The 18,994-nt window shown below is 34.1% G+C and overlaps 1 protein-coding gene across 1 annotated transcript; it reads left to right on the top strand.

The window, feature by feature from the left end:
* Positions 1-365: 365 nt before the first annotated feature.
* On the top strand, positions 366-18,971 carry LOC103969706 (uncharacterized). The gene is made up of 9 exons (XM_065088912.1): positions 366-573; positions 1,627-1,688; positions 4,203-4,257; positions 5,915-6,013; positions 7,168-7,254; positions 8,017-8,133; positions 16,629-16,721; positions 17,957-17,987; positions 18,520-18,971. Exons 1-9 carry the CDS (start codon positions 478-480, stop codon positions 18,726-18,728), a joined length of 849 nt encoding a protein of 282 aa, XP_064944984.1. The 5' UTR covers positions 366-477; the 3' UTR covers positions 18,729-18,971.
* The last annotated feature ends 23 nt before the right edge of the window (positions 18,972-18,994 follow it).

The raw sequence follows: 18,994 nt of genomic DNA, 5'->3' as shown, positions 1-18,994 counted from the left end.
CTTAATTTGTCAATCCCATTATATCCATATTTCACAAATTTAAATTAAATGTTACAAGTGGATCCCATTGCACTCATTCCTAACTTTGTACACTCAATCATCACCTTAGCACTCATTTCAAACGGTGAGGTGCTTTAAGGTTCGTGCGGCACATCATGATATTCCCCCGTACGTACGTGATCTGTTGATTCCTTTTATCCAAAGAAACAGCCAACAAACACATTCGTCCGTTTGTTATGTATACGCTTACGTATGTATATAAAAGAATCTCCGAGAACAGAAATGCGAGTGGAGAGCCAGCGAAACCGCCGCTTTTATTGGAAGTCCTTTTTTATTCTAATATAGGCTTTAGCTTTGAGCTTTGGCGAGAAAGAGAGAGAGAGAGAGGGGGATTGTGGCCTTCGCCTTCCTCGTAGAGAGGCGGAGTCCGGCCAAAGTGGTCGTCGGGGGAGGGGGAGGGGGAGGGGCGGGTTGTCGATGGCCGTCTCCTGGTCCTCCGCCATCAGGATCTCCCTCCTCGTCCTCCTCGTCGCCGCCGTCGTCGCCGCTTTCTTCACCCTCCCTGTCCAAAAGGTGACCCACATTTCGTCTTGCTCTTGTATAAACCGGTCTATCTGCTGCATCCGTGATCTTCTTCATCAGACACGGCATTTTCATAGTAATCGCAGTTTGACAAAGCAATCGTGGATTACAATTTATCAATTAGTCTCCTGTGACAATTTTTTCAAGAGATTATCGAGGATCTCTTATATATGTCTTTTGTGAACTTCTCGATACAAGGAGTAATGTCACTTTTCGTTGTCAAGTTAGACTGTGTAAACAACGCCAACAATTTACTAACTGATATTATTAAGTAAATGGACAAATGGGAAACATGTTTGACTCTCCCTGACAATTTTCGGGTAAACTAAACTATACTATGTTTAGCCTCAACTAGGCTTTGGTTGCGTTGGTAGGAAGAATGTCTATGCTTATTGAATCAAGCTGTGTATCAAAACGGGAGGGGTTGAAAAATACCGCTGCTTGTTAGGTTGGACAGACATGGAACTTACATAAATTTACAGATTTTAAGGCCATCCTCATTGGCATTACAGTTATTATTCAACACATACTAGAGAGGCTCGGCTACTTTGCTGTGCTGGAGAAAATTTCCCAACAGATGTGGTTCAATCAAGTTCAAACATTGAATTGGAAATGTGATGAACGAAATTGATTCAAATTGTCTAGAATGTGGGGAAAAATAAAATTACTTTGAATCCCTTGAGTTTGCATTAAGAGCAAGGACCATCATTTAATGCGTAGACCTAGGCTAGAAATTTATTATCATATGCTAACAGCTGCATCATCGGTCAGCATGACACATGCCATTACCTTTTCAGCATGGTATTATCCCATGCTGACATGTGCTGATCAAAACATCAATCCTTCATCAATAGAACTTACAATTAATTGAGGTAGTGAAACTTCAGAGATGCTATTTCTCCCTACTGACATATATTATGTGCCGGCATCCTTATGCGTTCAAGATCTTGATACAATAGAAAACATCATACACCAAATTATAGAGTATCCTATGGTGGCCTTTTTAGTTGACTAATAGTTGTAACTAACTTGGATTTCTTACAGATTTTGAACGACTTTTTGGTGTGGATAAAGCAGAATGTTGGTCCGTGGGGTCCTGTTGTGCTGTAAGTCCCATCTTAATTGCTAGGCTTGACAATTTTTATAGATGGTTGTTGCAAATCATTGGTTTGCTTTACCTCATGTTTACTTATAATGCTTTCTTTTATGGGTCCATTTTACTATTTTTCCATGGTTATTGATTTTATCATTGTGAAACATTCTAACTATACCTAATATGTGCTTTGGCATGCAATTGCTGTGACTCACCAAGATACAGCATGGCAGAGCAAATCAACTATAGAATGTATTTATCATTGTATTTATTATGTTGTTGCTTATATGCACTTGGAGTCTAGCTCAACAAATCCCTGTTTATAGAAGGTATTAAGTTCAAAGACCAATATGATATGCTTATCAAATTATTTTATTTTTATTTAAAAATAATATCATCTTCTGCTAGAAGTGTGAGTTATGATTTTTTTTCTCTTTTCTTTTCTTTGGTTCAAGAAACATGAGTTGTAAATCATATTTTAACTTATTTTTTTGGCAACCCTGACTGTTAACAAATTATGGACAATCATGATAGACTTCGAGACTATGTGATCTAAATTTTGGCATGTCAGATTGCCATTAAACAATGTACTATTACTGAATTCAATAGGAAATGTTCCAATATATCTTTTATATTTTGTACTTATTCTCATATTTATATAACATCTGAAAACATATGCACAAGAAACCTAACAGTAGAGTACACTAAGATCCTCCATATATTCACCTTAAGGATGAAAACATTGAAAATTGAATTTCTTACTGCCAAACACCCCACATAATGGTAGTATAAAAACATTTATTTTAGAACTAATATATTACATGATGTAAATTTGAAGCCATATGTTTACCATAAGTAGTCAACATTTAGTAATTAGATGATTTGTGATATACAGAACAAGGTATGCAGCTTCGAATAATACTGCCTGTATCGGGTGGTACGTACCGATCCATCAGCTCATCGGTACATAGACCGCCCATTACCGGATGGTATATATAATATATACAAGGTATGCAATATCGTACCATATCAGTGTTTCGAGGTTAGCTCGGTACGATACGGTACCGGTGTACTGAGCTGTATACCAAGGCGTACTAAGCGGTATACCCTGGTGTACCGAATAATTTTATATATTTTCTTCATACTGTAACACTGTAGCGGTACCGGGCGGTCCGCATATCGGTATATCGTCGAATCGATACGTACTGCCCGTATCGGGCGGTACCATTCGGTACTGCATACTATGTATATATATATGTATATATATATATATATACATATAAATATTAAAAGGCGACATCGCCCGGAGAAGGAAAAAAAATAAAAAAATATGTATATATATGAGGTGATGTCGCATTTTATAAAAATATTATATATAAAAAAATCTTTTATATATATACACATATCGAGCGGTATACTTAATGATATACCGCTCGGTATACTGTATCGTACCGTACCGAGCGAATGTCGAAACGTTGGTATGGTACGATATTTCAAACCTTGATACAAAATACCATAAATATGACAACATGGGATAAACCATCAATTAGATATAATGACTCCAAACTTGACTATATTTTGTTCAAAGAGGACCACAAAGGAGTAAAGAAGAGACAAAAAAGGAAAGAAGAAAAGGAGAACAAGAGGTAGGATTGGAAGAAAGATATGGAGAATCATGACAATATAATTGGCATAAATAGACCTAGTACCGCGAGACCATGAATGAGATATTCTTGACAATCCTGTTCATTCTTTGACATCGTGATGTGCTTTCAGAATGTTGACTAAGTAGAGTAGATGTTCTTTGGGGCAGGAAGAACATAGTTGATGAGATCGTGCACTGGTCAAAGGTACAGTTACAAGGCATGAACATTTTTACCAGAGAGGATATCTTCAGTATGAATCTTTTCCTATGAGGGCTAGGCACATGAAGAATAGATCATAATCTTGCTACTGTTAGATTGTTTACTATAAGTGAGGAGCATTGTAATATGTTTCTTATGATTAATGGGTTTGTTGGTGGGAACTAAGAAATTTTCATGAGTCTCCAGCCTCAATAGGACACTTAGTCTCTGTAGGATCTGTATTCAAAGTGTCAAGCAGCTTTATATACAAGCAAGGTGTAGCTTGGGTTGGCCTTCTATTATTTGTTTCACAAGTCATAGTTGATGCAGTTAGAAGTATGTGAGCAACACCTATAGCTAAGTTACTATTGCAGCTAATGTTAAGTGCAACTATGACTTGCCAGATTTTGTTTTTCGTTTTTTGCAGTTTTTATGTTTATCATAAAGCTCTTTCTTTGAAATTTCTGTTGGCACTTATGTCTTGTTTCGGTTATTTCTATTGGTTAAAGACTATTGGAATTCCTTTACAAGTTTTGGTCATCGTTTGTGTAAAACCATCTTATGAAAGCTTTCATGTCATGTAGCATATCATCATATGTACCGTTTTCTTAGTGTTTGATACCAAAATTTTACAGCTACTTATCAAAGGAAATTAACCTTCTCAATTTGTTCTTTATAATCAGGGCTGTTGCATATATTCCTTTGACAATTCTAGCTGTTCCGGCATCAATACTTAGTGTAAGCACAAATTTCTCTTAATATTATTAAAGTTTACTTATTTGGACAATTACACTTCTTATTGATATGTAGTATATCTCAATTAATGAATATTTTCCATCTTGTATTTTGCTTGTTCTTGGGATGAGATTTTGTGTATATGAAGTTTTGAAGTTTGTTTCCCTGTTGATGTAGACACATATTTTATGCATGTATTGTATTAAGCAAGTACAGTATGGTCCATGAGAAATTATGACCCTTCCAGCACTGTATTCTTATGATAAGAACTCTTGAGAATACCGTATGAATGTAAGGATCACTGTTTCCAAATATTGTGTAACTGTTTCGATTTATCTCATTATTAAAGAACAATCTCTAGTCAATATGGTTGTTAGGGAACAAAATGCATCTGAAGGAACTTAAATTGATTATGCATAATTTTGGATCTTTACGTTGCAGCAGATCACAATTATGCTAAGTGCCAAGCTCTGATAAGCAAATCTATGATCACATTACAACTTTTGTTCACCATCACCATTCCATGACTTCTTTCTTTCAACCCTCCCTACCCCACCCAAGTTAACAACTTGATGTCGTGAACTGGGAGTAGCGCGAAATCATCTAGGTGGGTCTTCTCAAGGGAGGGATGAAGTGGCTGAGACTGAGCGGGGGCTGGCGAGGGTGATTCCAAGGTTATCTCGTGGTGGAGTTGGAGTAGATTTGATCTTCGTTGGAACCTTGCACAATAGGTTGATGTCGGGAGGGATTCTCGACCCAACCCCTCCGATGCTTAAGTTAACTGATGGGGAATTGGTTCTTTATCTAGTGAGGATTTTTTAGGATCAGTCCTCTCTTTATGTATATATATATATATACATGTATATATATATATATACATGTATATATATATACATGTATATATATATATACATGTATATGTATATATATATATACATGTATATATATATATACATGTATATATATATATATACATACATACATATATACATATATATATATATATATATGTGTGTGTGTGTGTGTGTGTGTGTGTGTATATATATATATGTATGTATATATATATATGTATGTATATATATATGTGTATATATGTATGTATGTATATATATATATATATATATACATACATACATACATACATACATATATATATATATATACATACATACATATATACACATATATATATACATACATATATATATATACATATATATACATACATACATACATATATATAAATACATATATATAAATACATATATATATATACATATATATATATATATACATATATATATATATATATACATATATATATATATATATATATCGGTGAGATTGAATCCCTGCGGGATATGAACTTATGACAGTTTTCCAACTTTTGATGTTCCTCTATGTTTCTGACTTGATAAACAATTATATGTTATTTATGGCTGTCCTTGCATTGCTTATGTAACAATTAATATATTCCAATATTATTGTGCTTTCCTTTTGTTTCTATATCAGCAAATCAGATAAGAGAGCCATTTATGGTATTTTTGTTCTTGTTTAGCTTATGATGAATTCTTGTAGGCCAATGGTGATAAAGGTTAAAGATGCACATATCTTTTTGTTTCTGACTTTCAAATTCTAATATATGCTTTTCGTTTGCCAGCTTGGTGGTGGATATCTGTTTGGATTGCTGATAGGCTTTTTTGCTGATTCAATTGGATCAACACTTGGTTCTGTAGCTGCATTTTTACTTGGTAGAACGGTAATAAAAATTTTGAATCTGTGATGGCCTGTAATTAACAAATTAGATTCCCTCTTTACCCTAGTCTACTTTTGTCATCTGAAGCAATAGTTTTTCTCATATTTATTGTTTCTTTGGGATTGAAATTTTGGAGGTTGTTGATAACCATGGCAAAAGAAGAAAGAACTAAAATTATTGGATCCTTATGTTGATTTGGGATCAGATCTAAGTCATTGAGAATCCAATAACCTAAGCTGTCCAATTTTCGTGAACCACATGAATTTGACTCATTTTTAAGTTGGATAAGATGTGCAAACCTGATAATTTACAGGTATTAACTATAATATAGAACTATCTCGTATGGTGTAATAGTGATAAGTCAAATGCTAAGATCTAGCCGACAAACTTATTAGAAAAACTAGTATATATTTTTTCCTTTTGTTTTTAGGTGAAATTGGAGCTTTGTATTCCAATGTTTTGAGATGATGCTGTTTATTTCACTTAGGAGTTTTACCTTGCATCTATTGTTAGCTGTTTATATTACACTTCATTATGATTTTCAATAAAGGTGCATGCTTCTATAGCAATAGTATACTGGATTGTGCCATAACTTAGAAGTTAAACATAAGTGGGCAAGAATACTGCTTGATAAAGGCATACTTGGAAGTCCTCATGTTTCAAAATCCATCATGGTGTATCCCTAAATTGCAACTGAAGGGTAGATTCTGTGCTTTTTATGGTGCTCATATGTACTGTGAGTTAAGGTGCTCTTTTAAAGATGTGAAGAAGAGGGACCTAATAGGGGTTATTGCAAGTGAAACCAAAGCAGTGTCAATGGCTAGTCCATATGGGCGAAGTCACTTTCTAACCTGATGCAAACTGTGTCTACGGTCTCCTACCTTTGCAATGGATGTATCTGCTTTATTTTCTTCTAACAATAAAGAAAATTATGGAATTACATGGCCATGTTCTTTATTTTGTATTCATTACTCGTATCCTCTACCTCTGCTCAGTGATAGGTTTATCATCAGCGCTTGTCCTAATGAGATTTTTTATTTACTCATCCAGTATTCCTATGTGAACTGCATCCACCAAACAATACTGATTAGTTTATGGAATATTTGATGTTTCTCACATGACTCAATCACTAGCATCTTTCTGTGATTCTTTTACAGTTAGGAAGGTCTTATGTTGTCTCCAAGTTGAATGATTATCCAGAGTTTCAGGCTGTTGCTGCTGCAATTCAGAAATCTGGATTTAAGGTTTTGTTGAAGCTCTTGGAGCACTCCTTGCATCTTGCCTACTTTACATATGGCTTATGATAAAACAACTTTTCAAAAAGAGCACAAAATGAATTTGAGTATTTAAAATTGTTCCTAATTCTCATGATTTTTTTTTCAAACAATACCAATTTCATTTTAAAAAGAGTATATCTCTCTGGTTAAATCATGTTAATATACTCACGACTTTTCAGGATAAGTTTGCTTTATCAATTCACAGAATTCCAGAGTAAAATAGGCTGATTTTTTTTTAATCGGAAATAGTTCTTATGAATTTGCTCCAGTATGTCTGGTATATAAATTTTTTTAGTAGGATTCACATGATAAACACCCTTATACATGGTCAAAAATCTGTTTTAGAACTAGTATTATTTAATTCCAGACTAGATATTTTTTCAGCATCTTTAGCTCATGCTTGAATTTTTTATTATAGTTAGAATTTGCATAATCCATCCATCTAAGAAGTTTTGATATTTGTGAAGGTTAAAAAGAGATTTTGAATGTTTGCTAAAAAAAGCATCAGCTATACTTTTTTTCAGTTGCTATTCTGACATGCATTGCATGGTTTTGCTTAAATAGCCTTTTTCCATAAATTATATGACAAAATATACTGGCGTGAGTCGATATTTGACTAATTGGATTTTCTTATTGTTTCATACAATTAATCCAGTGAAATGGTACCATACTGTGTTTGAAAATAATTTAACTATGCTGACACTCAGTTTCACTTTTCTCTTCCTGCAGATTGTATTGCTGCTTAGGCTTGCGCCTTTACTTCCATTTAGCATGTTGAACTACTTCCTAGCTGTGATGCCTATTGGCATCAGGGAATACACGATGGCGTCCTGGCTTGGAATGATGGTATCCTTATTTAATCTTTTCCATGCAATGATTGAAGATGCTAATTGATAATGTTATCCAAAGTTGTTTTGCCTTTTTTGGAGTTTGTTACACACTCATTCCCATTTGCTTGCTTGACTATCTTATTAAATCATATATGATGAAATATATGTCATTTCTTGGTGAATAAAAAACATTTATTCCTTTATATTGGAAGCTTCTTATATTGTTTAAGATATTCAAAGGTTCAAATAGTTAATTCTGTTACAAATTGAATTTTATTTTGTGAGAATCATAATAAGTTAACTAATGTTTTGTTTCACTAATATGCTTTAGAAATATTTTACCTACTATTTTTGTACTAGACATAATTTAAGACAATAATCGAACACAAATAGTTAAGATTTATGACTTTGTTGTTGTTGTATATAATTTAAGGCAGTTGTACTGGTATACACGATATCAGTACTTCAAATCCTCACGGGCCCCATCATGCCTTTTAGGTTTGTTATGAGTGTCCAACTGGCTGTCAACAAACCTGACCTCGATTTACTAGTCACTGATCACATGAGATTTGATTAAAGAATTAGATTTATGTTATGTATAAAATGTTTAAAGAAATTGTTTCTTTCCTTTTTTCCCTCATCTTTACTCTCGTTTCTAATTTTCCTTTTGCTTTTTATTTTATGGTTTTTGTACTATCAACACGAATGTTGAGATTTACAGTTTTATTGTTGTTGTTGTACTATCAGCACAAACAATAGAAATAAGACATACATTTAATGGTAAATGGAAAAAAACTAGTTCTTCAACTTACTGATGAAAACAAAACAAAACTGGTGTCTTGTATTGTTTGACCTAGATCTTCCTTATATTATGGAAGCAATTTAGCAAACTCATTGATTCATGTCCTCTCATCTAACCCTTAGAAATACATGTCAAGTGGTAAAAAGTCTTTAACATTGTATTTTTTAGATCTAAATTGTCACATACTGTTTTTTTTTTAACACAACAAAATATGTGAGCATCATTCAAAAGATATTCACCTGGAGCAATTCTAGAATAATTCAATTTATTTAAAAGATAATATTTCATATTTCATTAGTCATATTAAAGATAGGAAAATTGTCTTAAAAACAACTAAGAAGCTTTAGTAGCTCAAGCTAGGAATCACAAAGAGCGAGAACTTCTAGTGACGTTAATAAGTGATATAAAAATATCTATTTCACCAAAGTCTTATGATCTAGATTGTTTAAAACAAGAATTACAATTTCGAATAATATCGCCCGTACCGGACGATACATACCGGTCCATCAATAGACCGGTATACGGATCGCCCACTATCGAGTGGTATTATATATAATATAATATATATATATATATTATATAAATATGTGATGTCACCGAGCTAGGCAGGAAAAGGCGACATCGCGTCGTCGAAAAAGGCGACGCGACGTCACCTCAGCAATGTCGTCGAAAAAGGCGACGCGATGTCACCTCGGCAATGTCACCGAAAAAGGTGACGCGATATCGCCTCGACAACATTGCCGAAAAATTCTTTTTTTATATATAAATATATATAAGATTTTTTTTACTTATATATATATATATATATATATATATATATATATATATATATATATATATAGGCTACATCGCCATGGCGACGTCACCGAATTATATATATTATATATATAATACCGCTCGGTATATAGTACCGTACCGAACGAATGTTAAAACTTCGGTACGGTACGATATTTCAATCCTTGGTTTAAATTTTAAATAGTAAATATAAAATAAAATATTTTAGTAATCATGCTAGAGTATGAATCTTTTAAAATCATAAATCCACAAAATCAAATTTATTTAAAATAATAAGTAATCTCAAGATAATATAAATAAAATTATGCATACATCAATAGGCAATATCATTTTGTATATACTAAGTCTATTGTCACATTAGCATTAGTCGAACAATTGAAGGTGCACCAAGACCTTACTCTGATTCTTTATTCTTCTAATATTTATTCTTTTAATATTGAATGAAGAGAACCCATATTATACTTATTTAGAATAAATGGAGTGATGTTCCTCGCTCATCAAAGTGGCAGCACATTCCTTTTCCACTTAAGGATCATATTCGACACCCTACTCAAGGTTGGCCTTATTGGTTCGTATTAGTGTGTCGACCAGCTATCGGTACGATACATACTAAGTTGTACTGAGCCATACCAAGTGTACTGACACATGATACATGGGAACATACTAATGTATTGCCTATATTGGTCCTATATTGGATTGGTACGTATTGCTCGCATCAAGGGGGGAAGTTGTTAGGAAACCGCAGAGAGCATCATATACGTAACAAAAAAATAAAACAAAAACAAGATTCCCAAAATAGGTTTATCGAATTGTTGTGCGACGATCGGGAGTGTAAAACTGGTAAAACAAAAAACTACGTAAGGTGTGTAAGACGATCTCACCTAAGGGAACTCGTATATTCCCAAACAATACAGATCCAAGTCCGCGGATGAAGGAGATCTTGTGTTCTCCTCTCTAGCGGTGATCCATATGGCTGATGAAGTAGTGACACACCTCCGTTTGTAGCATGTGCTTTTCCTCGCTTTTGCGCACAATAAGGCAGTAGCAATTCAAGAAGGGGTCAATCCTTCTTGCTGTCCTCACACCCCAAATAGGGTTGATGGCAATGGAGGAAAGGACCAAAGGAGTCTAGCCTATAAGCCTTTGGTCCCTCTCCTATTTATAGAAAGGCCTCTCAAGTTAACCCTGGGATCTTTCCTTTTGAGTTTTGGATCTTCATACAATAACCCCCTAGCTTAATGGATATTGGATCTCCATCTAATAATCATTCTAAGCCCTATTGGGTCTCACCCAAAAGATTTAGTGAAACAGGGGCTTATTAGACATCATATGTCCAATCCTCTATTCGTCGCGTCACCTATCATATGTATGTGACCCTCTAGGTCCAATACCGAGCTGGTCGTGAGTTACACCTGCCAGAACTCTTTCTGACTCAGTGAATTATTATCCTCATAATAATTCATTTAATTTATCTTCTATAGATATACTAGGCCACTACGCCATAGTCCCCAAACGGTACAGGAGGATCTAATCCATTGGACATGTTTGCCCTCAGTTACCGTGTATCTATGGTCCCTCATCTATCTAATATCTCAAAGATCGTATACTGGGTATAGCGTTGTCAGGCCCATATGAAATCAATTCAAGTCTCATTCTAATCGGATTCTCTCGGAGAACTCTTTTTCTCTCAATCCGAATCTCATACTTATTGAATTCATCATGATCCGATCAACTCTCGCCAAGGATTTGCCTGAGTGAGAACATACGAGATATTCTTCTCATGAAATCGAGAGTGGATGATCCTCTATTAACACTTAATTGCCTTCGTAAAGTTGGCTATCACTCTCGATGACCGACTGTGTTAGATCTAGAACTTTCAAACCTATAAGTCCAGTGTCAAAGAGTGCAGTACTTATACAGGTCATCCTTTGTATCTCAAGTCTAAGGACCAAACACGTAATTGAGATTATAGAATTGTTGTACGACGATAAGATATCATTAAGTGGATCATTTAATAAACTCATTCTCCAATGAGCACCTGTACTATATCTCTAGTGTTCCCACATAAGCAGCTATGAGATCAATTGCCTCATCATATGGGCGAGTATATAGCACACTAGTTTGTCCGGTTATCTCGATATCGCTCTCAAGTAACCCATGATTAGGATATTTAGGGTTTGTGTTTATAGACGAATTGGTCTCATTATCATAATCTCATCATGATCTAATTCCCAGCACAAATCCAGGGACGTCACAATATATATTCATCATTAATATAAAGTGATAAAATTTCATAATAATAATAACAAAAAAGATTGTGTAGTGTTACATCACTCACGTGATTGGTTTGTAATGCACTTGTAACTAGCAGAGGCAAGGGTTTAAAAACCCTTTTTAATAATTTAAACGATTAATTTGACCATTTGAAATAGGGCGATCTTAGCCATTGATTGGTAATGATCGAAATTTGATCATTATCGCTAGATACAGACCTCATATCACTCGATACGAGATCAGATTATGGTACCACCCAATAGAGGGCAGTCCACGTATCGATCCCCTGTTGGACCGATATTTACTACCCATACAGAGGGGTATATGTTGCTCGTTTTGTATCGGTCCATGCAAAATGGAAGTTTATGCTATATATAACTAAAATTGGATTGAGATTATTTAAATTTGATTGGATCATGGTTCAGAAATACTTTAAATCAGCCTGATTTTGGTTCCTGTCGAATTAGGCCAACAGGTTTGCATATGCTTGGCTACTCAAATTACATCGAGTTATGGGTCCTTAGCCATGCCTGATCGTAAGCCATTAGTCACAACAACTGAGTTGCAAGATACTACAGCATCGCATTGAGCTGTGTGGTTGATGGCTCAATGCTAGGCCTTTGCGTTCATGGTGTAGGTCAAGTTAGACCTCAATTGAATCCAATCCATACTAGATCAAAATCCAAATTGAGCTAGGATCTACTCAAACTAGACTAAATAATCATCCCTCACCATTAAATTTGATTTTTTTTTTCAATTAATCTATAATATGAAGACATTAATACTATTAAATATGGTTTAAAGACAAAAAATTTTAAATAGGATGTATAAAATTTTAGAATAATACTAACAACAATAATAATCTAATTAAAAAATATAAAGACATGAATATCATTAAAATATCAAATAAAGTTTCTAAATTTTAGATCTTGATTCAATCAATTAAATTACTATTAATTTATAATCTAAATTAATATGTGAAGACATGAACATCATGAAATTTCTTAAAATGGCTTTATTAGCTTTTATGCAATGATACAAGACTTAGAAAATCAATTGAATCTAAAATATGCTTTAATTTTTCTTTGCATTAAAATCTAAAATTTATCAATATCAGGAATTCATGGAATATTAAATAATTAGAATATCAATCAAATATATTTTAAGGTTTATATTAAGAAAAAAAAGTTTGAGATGGTATTGTTTTCCTAGGGCAATGACTTCTATTAAAACATTCTCACAATCAATCCCCAACCTAACCAAGATAGATGAAAATGGAGGAGTTCACCTAAGAAAGGATACTAATAAGCTATGAAATTTATTTTTAATTTTAATTTTATTTTAATTAAAATAATTAAGTTCTTCCTTATTCAGGTGTTCAAGGTAAATATATATATTAATTGTTGTATTAAAATTTTGTTACAAGGGCATGTAGATTAGGAAGTAGATAATAATATTTTGATTAAGAATGAAAATAAAGATGATTATATTTTTCTTCTTGGAAGAATTTGGTCTCCAAATTTGATTTACCTTAAAGAGAAAGATGTTGATACTTCTGTTCATCATCCTCTTTATTTATCTAAATGGAATCTTTATATATATATGGTGTTTGTTAACAAATTTTCACAAAATGTATCATCCTATTTCTTAGAACATCCTCTTTTGTTTTTAGAATTTAGATTGGATGCTCTTAGAGGACAACATCATTCAACTATGAGGGTCAATATAAGAAGATATAAAGATAAATCCACAATATGCCTTTTGAATATTGACATATAAAACATATCATGTGTCGTGTTAATGTTTTGAAAGTGTATTTTGGATCCATCCCATGTCTTTTCATGCTAACCTCTATACCTCCTATTTGGAGCAATCAGTCTAGATTTTAGAAAGGAAGGAGTATTTTCTAAGAAAAAAAATGATACCTTTAGTAAAATTTTGTTGGCAACACCACAAAGACAAACAAACCACTTGAAAAGTAAAGATGATGTTAAAGAAATGATCTATATGTTTTTTATTTAGGGTAAATCAAATTTAGGGATCAAATTCCTTGAGGATGAGAAAAATAATTCTTAATAAAATATGCCTATATACTTTTTAATCTGCATGCGCTTGTCAAAAAATTTATTTCAACAATTAAACATTCAAACAAGGAATAATTTGATTATTTTTACATATGATAAAAATGAAAATAAGATGTAAGTTTTTATAGTTTATATGTTATTAGAGATCCTCCTCATTCTTTTTATGAACAAGGTAAACTTCTTCCTTTTCATCCATCTTGACTAGGAGGGAATTCACTTGAGGGAGGTCATCAACCTAAGTAAATGGTGGGTTTTCCCCTTTTTTCCCTTAATTTAATTTTTAAATTATATTTTATTGATATTTTAATTATTTAATATTCCATATATCCTGATATTAATCCATTTTACATTTTTAATGTAAAAAATCCTGATATTAATCCTTTTCATCCATAAATCCTATTTAAAGATTTTCGTCTGTTCAAACCTTTTTTAATAATGTCAATATCTTCATGTTATGGATTAATTGAAAAACCTCATATTTAATTGTGGCTGTTGGGTTCCATCTGGGTTGACCTTGGCTCAATTTGGTTTTGGCTAGGATTTGATCTGACTTGGGTCAGACCAATTTGGGGCAGACCAGACCCAACTTGGGTTAGGTCAAACCGGCTTTCAGTGGGGGCCGATGCTCCGCATTGCCCAAAGACCCAGTTAGACCTACTGGCTCACAACCAGCATGACCCATCTTGTGTAGACCTATCGATCTAGTGCGATTGAACTTGAACCGGGCCCTTCTAGTTAGTTTAGGTCAGTCTTGGGTAATTCTAATATATCGATTTTGGCCAGTTCAAGTTGATTCAGATTGTTTTGAGACCAATTCAATCTGGTTCTATCAGGATCTAGATAATTTCAGTTCAGTTCAAAGTTCAAGCCAGATTTGAGTGTTTTCTAGATCGGTTCAAGCTGGATTTGGATGATTCCAGACTGATTCAAACTGGTTCAGCTCAAATTTAAATTGGTTCAGTTGGGGCATCATGCCAATCATTGGGCTAGTGGGCGTGGTGCCCCTCTATCTTTTGGTATAGTGAATTTAAAGCAATTTCTTTAGTGGTGTATGATGAAATATTGTGATTTGATCAAAGTTAATTTTATAATATGACTTTTTTACTATGTAATGTGTACATAAGGTTATTGTGTGGATCCAAGTTGGATGAGCAATCCCTGAAAGGAGCTACGAGTCTATCATGATGCAGACGATTGGATCCGGTCTCTCATACCACATACCAAACATGGTCTATCATTTTTTATACATATTTAAATTTTTTCTTGGCTGCACAGAATCACAATGAATGAATACATATTGGGTCCACACTCCCTCTACTCTGGCATTGACATGAGATGCTTCTGAGACTTTCTATACAACAACATGCACAAGAGTGCTAATCAAGATTTAGGTGGATAGGCATTAGCAGGAAGCTAAGAGATGAGTATGGATGAGGAAGGCAATTAGAGCAAAGATATTGGTTCTAGGTTTTAATTAGTATGATATGATCAACAGGTTCTACTCGGACAGGCTAGTTTTGAAGCTGTTGTTACCTGGTTTAACTCTTACCCACACAAATTACGGGACTGGAGTGATGTGAGTCTGGTTCCCAGTTCTTCTAGTTGGACTGGACAGTCTGATCAGGTTCTAAAAATTATTTGTTTTATCTACTGACACTATTGGCCTTTCTTAACATGCTTATTTTATGCATGATAAAACTGTGAAAGCTATGTAAGTTTAATTATTTGTAAATTCAACATTGAATGTCATGATAAATAGAATAACTACTCACTCTAGGGCACCATAATATGTCATTGCTAAATTCACTGTCACAGGTTAAACTAGTGCAAAAGATCTGCTATGGATACACTATTTATTATCATATTATATTTGCCCTTTTTTTTATTTTCACCACTAATAATGTGTTTAGTTTATTTGACTGATCCCTCAGTAGCAAATGCGGTGCAGTTTTGTGCTTGTTCTTGGTTAATCCGTACATGATTCTGTCGTTGACTCGGATGATTGTAAAACTTTGTGGACCATTTTTCAGGATTGATCCTCATCATTTTGTTCACAGTCCTAAAAGTTTTGAGTACTATGTCATGGGATACTGCTGTATGTTAATGTGGGTGGCAGCTGCAACTAATGATAGCTGCAATGAAGTCTCCTGTTGAGGATACTAAACTTTGTGCTGCTTTAGTGAACAGATTAGTCTTCCAAGAATCTCGTGCATGCATTTGAATGCAACTATTTGGTGCATGCAACAATAGTTGATTTTCGACTTATATGCTTGTTTTCTTTTCTCGTATCTTTCATGCATAGCTTTTCCATATTTTTGTCTTTATACATGACTTAGCACTAGGTTTACTACTCTAAAAATGACATGGTAGCTAAAGCATCATCAGTTAGACTGTTAGACAAGAAGGGAAAATATGCTTGCTTTTTGGCCTATATTAATGTCATATCTGTGCTTTTCAACGTGCATTATATCAAGGCTCAAAAGAATTTGATGAGTAATGATTGATTGTGTTCATAATAATTAAATTTGTGATCTAACATTTTGACTTTATCTGAAGCCGATTACTCTTGCGCTAGTGTATGTCGGTACTACTTTCAAGGATCTAGCTGATGTGACACATAGATGGAATGAGGTTTCATCTACTCATTGGGTAAGCCTTTGCTACTTTTGATCACCCATATATCTTCTTTTAAATGATCATGAATCAAGTCTTCTTATGGTAACTGGAATGTGTTCATCACTAGGTGTCAGCTTCCAAAATGTAATTCCTATTTTGGCTTTCTTTTTAATCTGACTTCCTGAATTCTGAAGTTTTACATGCCAGTATTTGATGTATATCTATGCATATGGAGATTGGTATATAACAAGATCCCTAGATGATATTAGATGTACGTATTTCATGCAAGCAAGACACATACCATGTATCCCCAATCCTGAGTGGCAAGAGTTTTGTTCTTGGTTTCCTCTTTACAGATTTCTTTTTCTGGCCAATAGTTGGATGAAGTACAATCTTTTATAAATTATATATGATGCAAATATGTTTTTACTAAGCTCTAATTCAGCTGCTGCCTACTAGGAGATACGGCTTTCTCTTCTTTTTCCCCTAACTTTTTAGGCTTCTTTTCTTTTCTTCTCTTCTCTTCATCTCTAGATTACCATAGTCAATTTAAAATTGACCTTTGTTTAGAATATCCAAAATCTATTATTCCTTTCACTGTTTTCATAATTTTCTTTGGTCTTCTCCCTCTCTAGAAACCTCTAACTTGAATTGTTTTATTTGTGGAACTTATCATACAAAATGTGAGTGACACAAGCCATACAGTGATTATTTTGCTGTGTCCAACTGAAGTTATAAGACAAGGAAATTTGTAATGTACATTTTGGCTACTAATGTTGACAATAACTGAAAGACTTCTATGCCTTGTAAAGAAACAACCAAGAATGTGATTATAGTAATAATGCCTTTTTAAGTGCAAGAACAATCAACTTAAAAGATTACTCGATCCTGTATCTAATAGGCTAATACATCTTAAATCCGTGATATAAACTTAATTTACTCTGACCGGTGTAGTCTCTAGATTTCTTGTTGCTTGTCTTGGTAAATATATGAACTTATTACTCTCTCATCATGTCCTATGATTGTTTCCTAACATCCAAGCCTAGGGCCAGTGCTAATCATCATAAAACATGGCTGTACTTGACCAGGAGCAAGATGATTGTCAGATCTTTGCACTGGCAAGTGAATGTTAGAATTAACATTCTTTTAGCTTCTACTGAGTGTACAAAACCATGAAGTCACAAGGCCATAACAACAGAAAGAGAAGATCATTTATACCCATATCCATTTTTATTCATTTGTGTTCTGACATCTTAAAATGGATGCAGGTACTAATGGTAACTGGGCTGGCAATATCTGGTAAGAAGCCTCTTGTGCACACAGACTCTCTTGGCATTTATATCTCACTTTGTTATGGAACTAGCAAAATCTGCCTATCAAAGGAAAGGTGAAAGTAACAATAAGTTTGAGTTGCAGGTAGTAAGTACATCACACAAATCCACATTTATACAAGAATTTCCTCTGTTCTCATATGAAATACATAAAGCTTAACCACCCAATCTCTTTGAAATCCCTATTTAGGTCAGTACTATAGAGGCTCAATTTTGACAATTCCCACAATTAATCATTATGCCCTGTATGCTCATGTAGTTATTGATCTTCATTTGTTGGCATATTGTCATTTTGGTTTCCATGCAGAATGGTGATTGTTTCCATTAGTTACTTGTTCCTATAACCATTTGAATCCTTTTGTGATCCTTGTCATACACGACTTTGTCCACTCCAGTGGAACTGAAAAAGAAACAACTTAGTCGATAAAAGAAACAACTATAACATAGCTTGTCATTTGATTAGTTATGTATTTCCCCGTTTTTTCCTTGTTCTTTTGCAGCTATCCTTATGGTATGTGTCACGAGAGAAACGCATGCATATTTGGATAAGGCATTGGTTGAGAATACAGTGGTAGAGAACATCCTAATCATCACGACTCCACCATCGTCACCTCCACCGCCACCACCGGTGTCACCCGAGTCACCCTTGCACCTACAGCAACCTCTTATGATCAAGATGGACACTTCAAATGTCGATCGCGTGAAATAATTTCTTTCTTTTTCTTTTTCTTAATGTAAATTATTCCCCCATCATTTTCTTGGGGCCCTCATAGAAGCTAGCCTTGGTTTTCAAGGAACCACCACAGCTCTAAAGCAGCAGCAGATACATGCTGCTATTTCTTTGTTAGATAACATAGGTTCTTATCTAATGTAACTCTTAACTTGGCCACATGTATTAATGTTTTACCGACACTATTAATGCAATTAACATCTCCTCCACGGCTTCCTCCAATTTTTTTTTTTGGGGGCCACTTG

Source organism: Musa acuminata, chromosome BXJ1-2, assembly GCF_036884655.1.
Source record: "Musa acuminata AAA Group cultivar baxijiao chromosome BXJ1-2, Cavendish_Baxijiao_AAA, whole genome shotgun sequence".
Taxonomy (NCBI): Eukaryota; Viridiplantae; Streptophyta; class Magnoliopsida; order Zingiberales; family Musaceae; genus Musa; species Musa acuminata.
Note: the sequence above shows the minus strand (reverse complement) of the source record. Positions and strands in the feature narration are given on the sequence as shown.

What these genes read in the sequence shown, in the direction of transcription:
- LOC103969706 (XM_065088912.1), top strand. Translation starts at nt 478, where the DNA reads ATGGCCGTCTCCTGGTCCTCCGCCATCAGGATCTCCCTCCTCGTCCTC. An exon ending in TTCAGAAATCTGGATTTAAG is followed by an intron (nt 7,255 to 8,016) that starts GTTTTGTTGAAG and finishes CTCTTCCTGCAG; the next exon opens with ATTGTATTGCTGCTTAGGCT. An exon ending in CGTCCTGGCTTGGAATGATG is followed by an intron (nt 8,134 to 16,628) that starts GTATCCTTATTT and finishes CTTTATCTGAAG; the next exon opens with CCGATTACTCTTGCGCTAGT.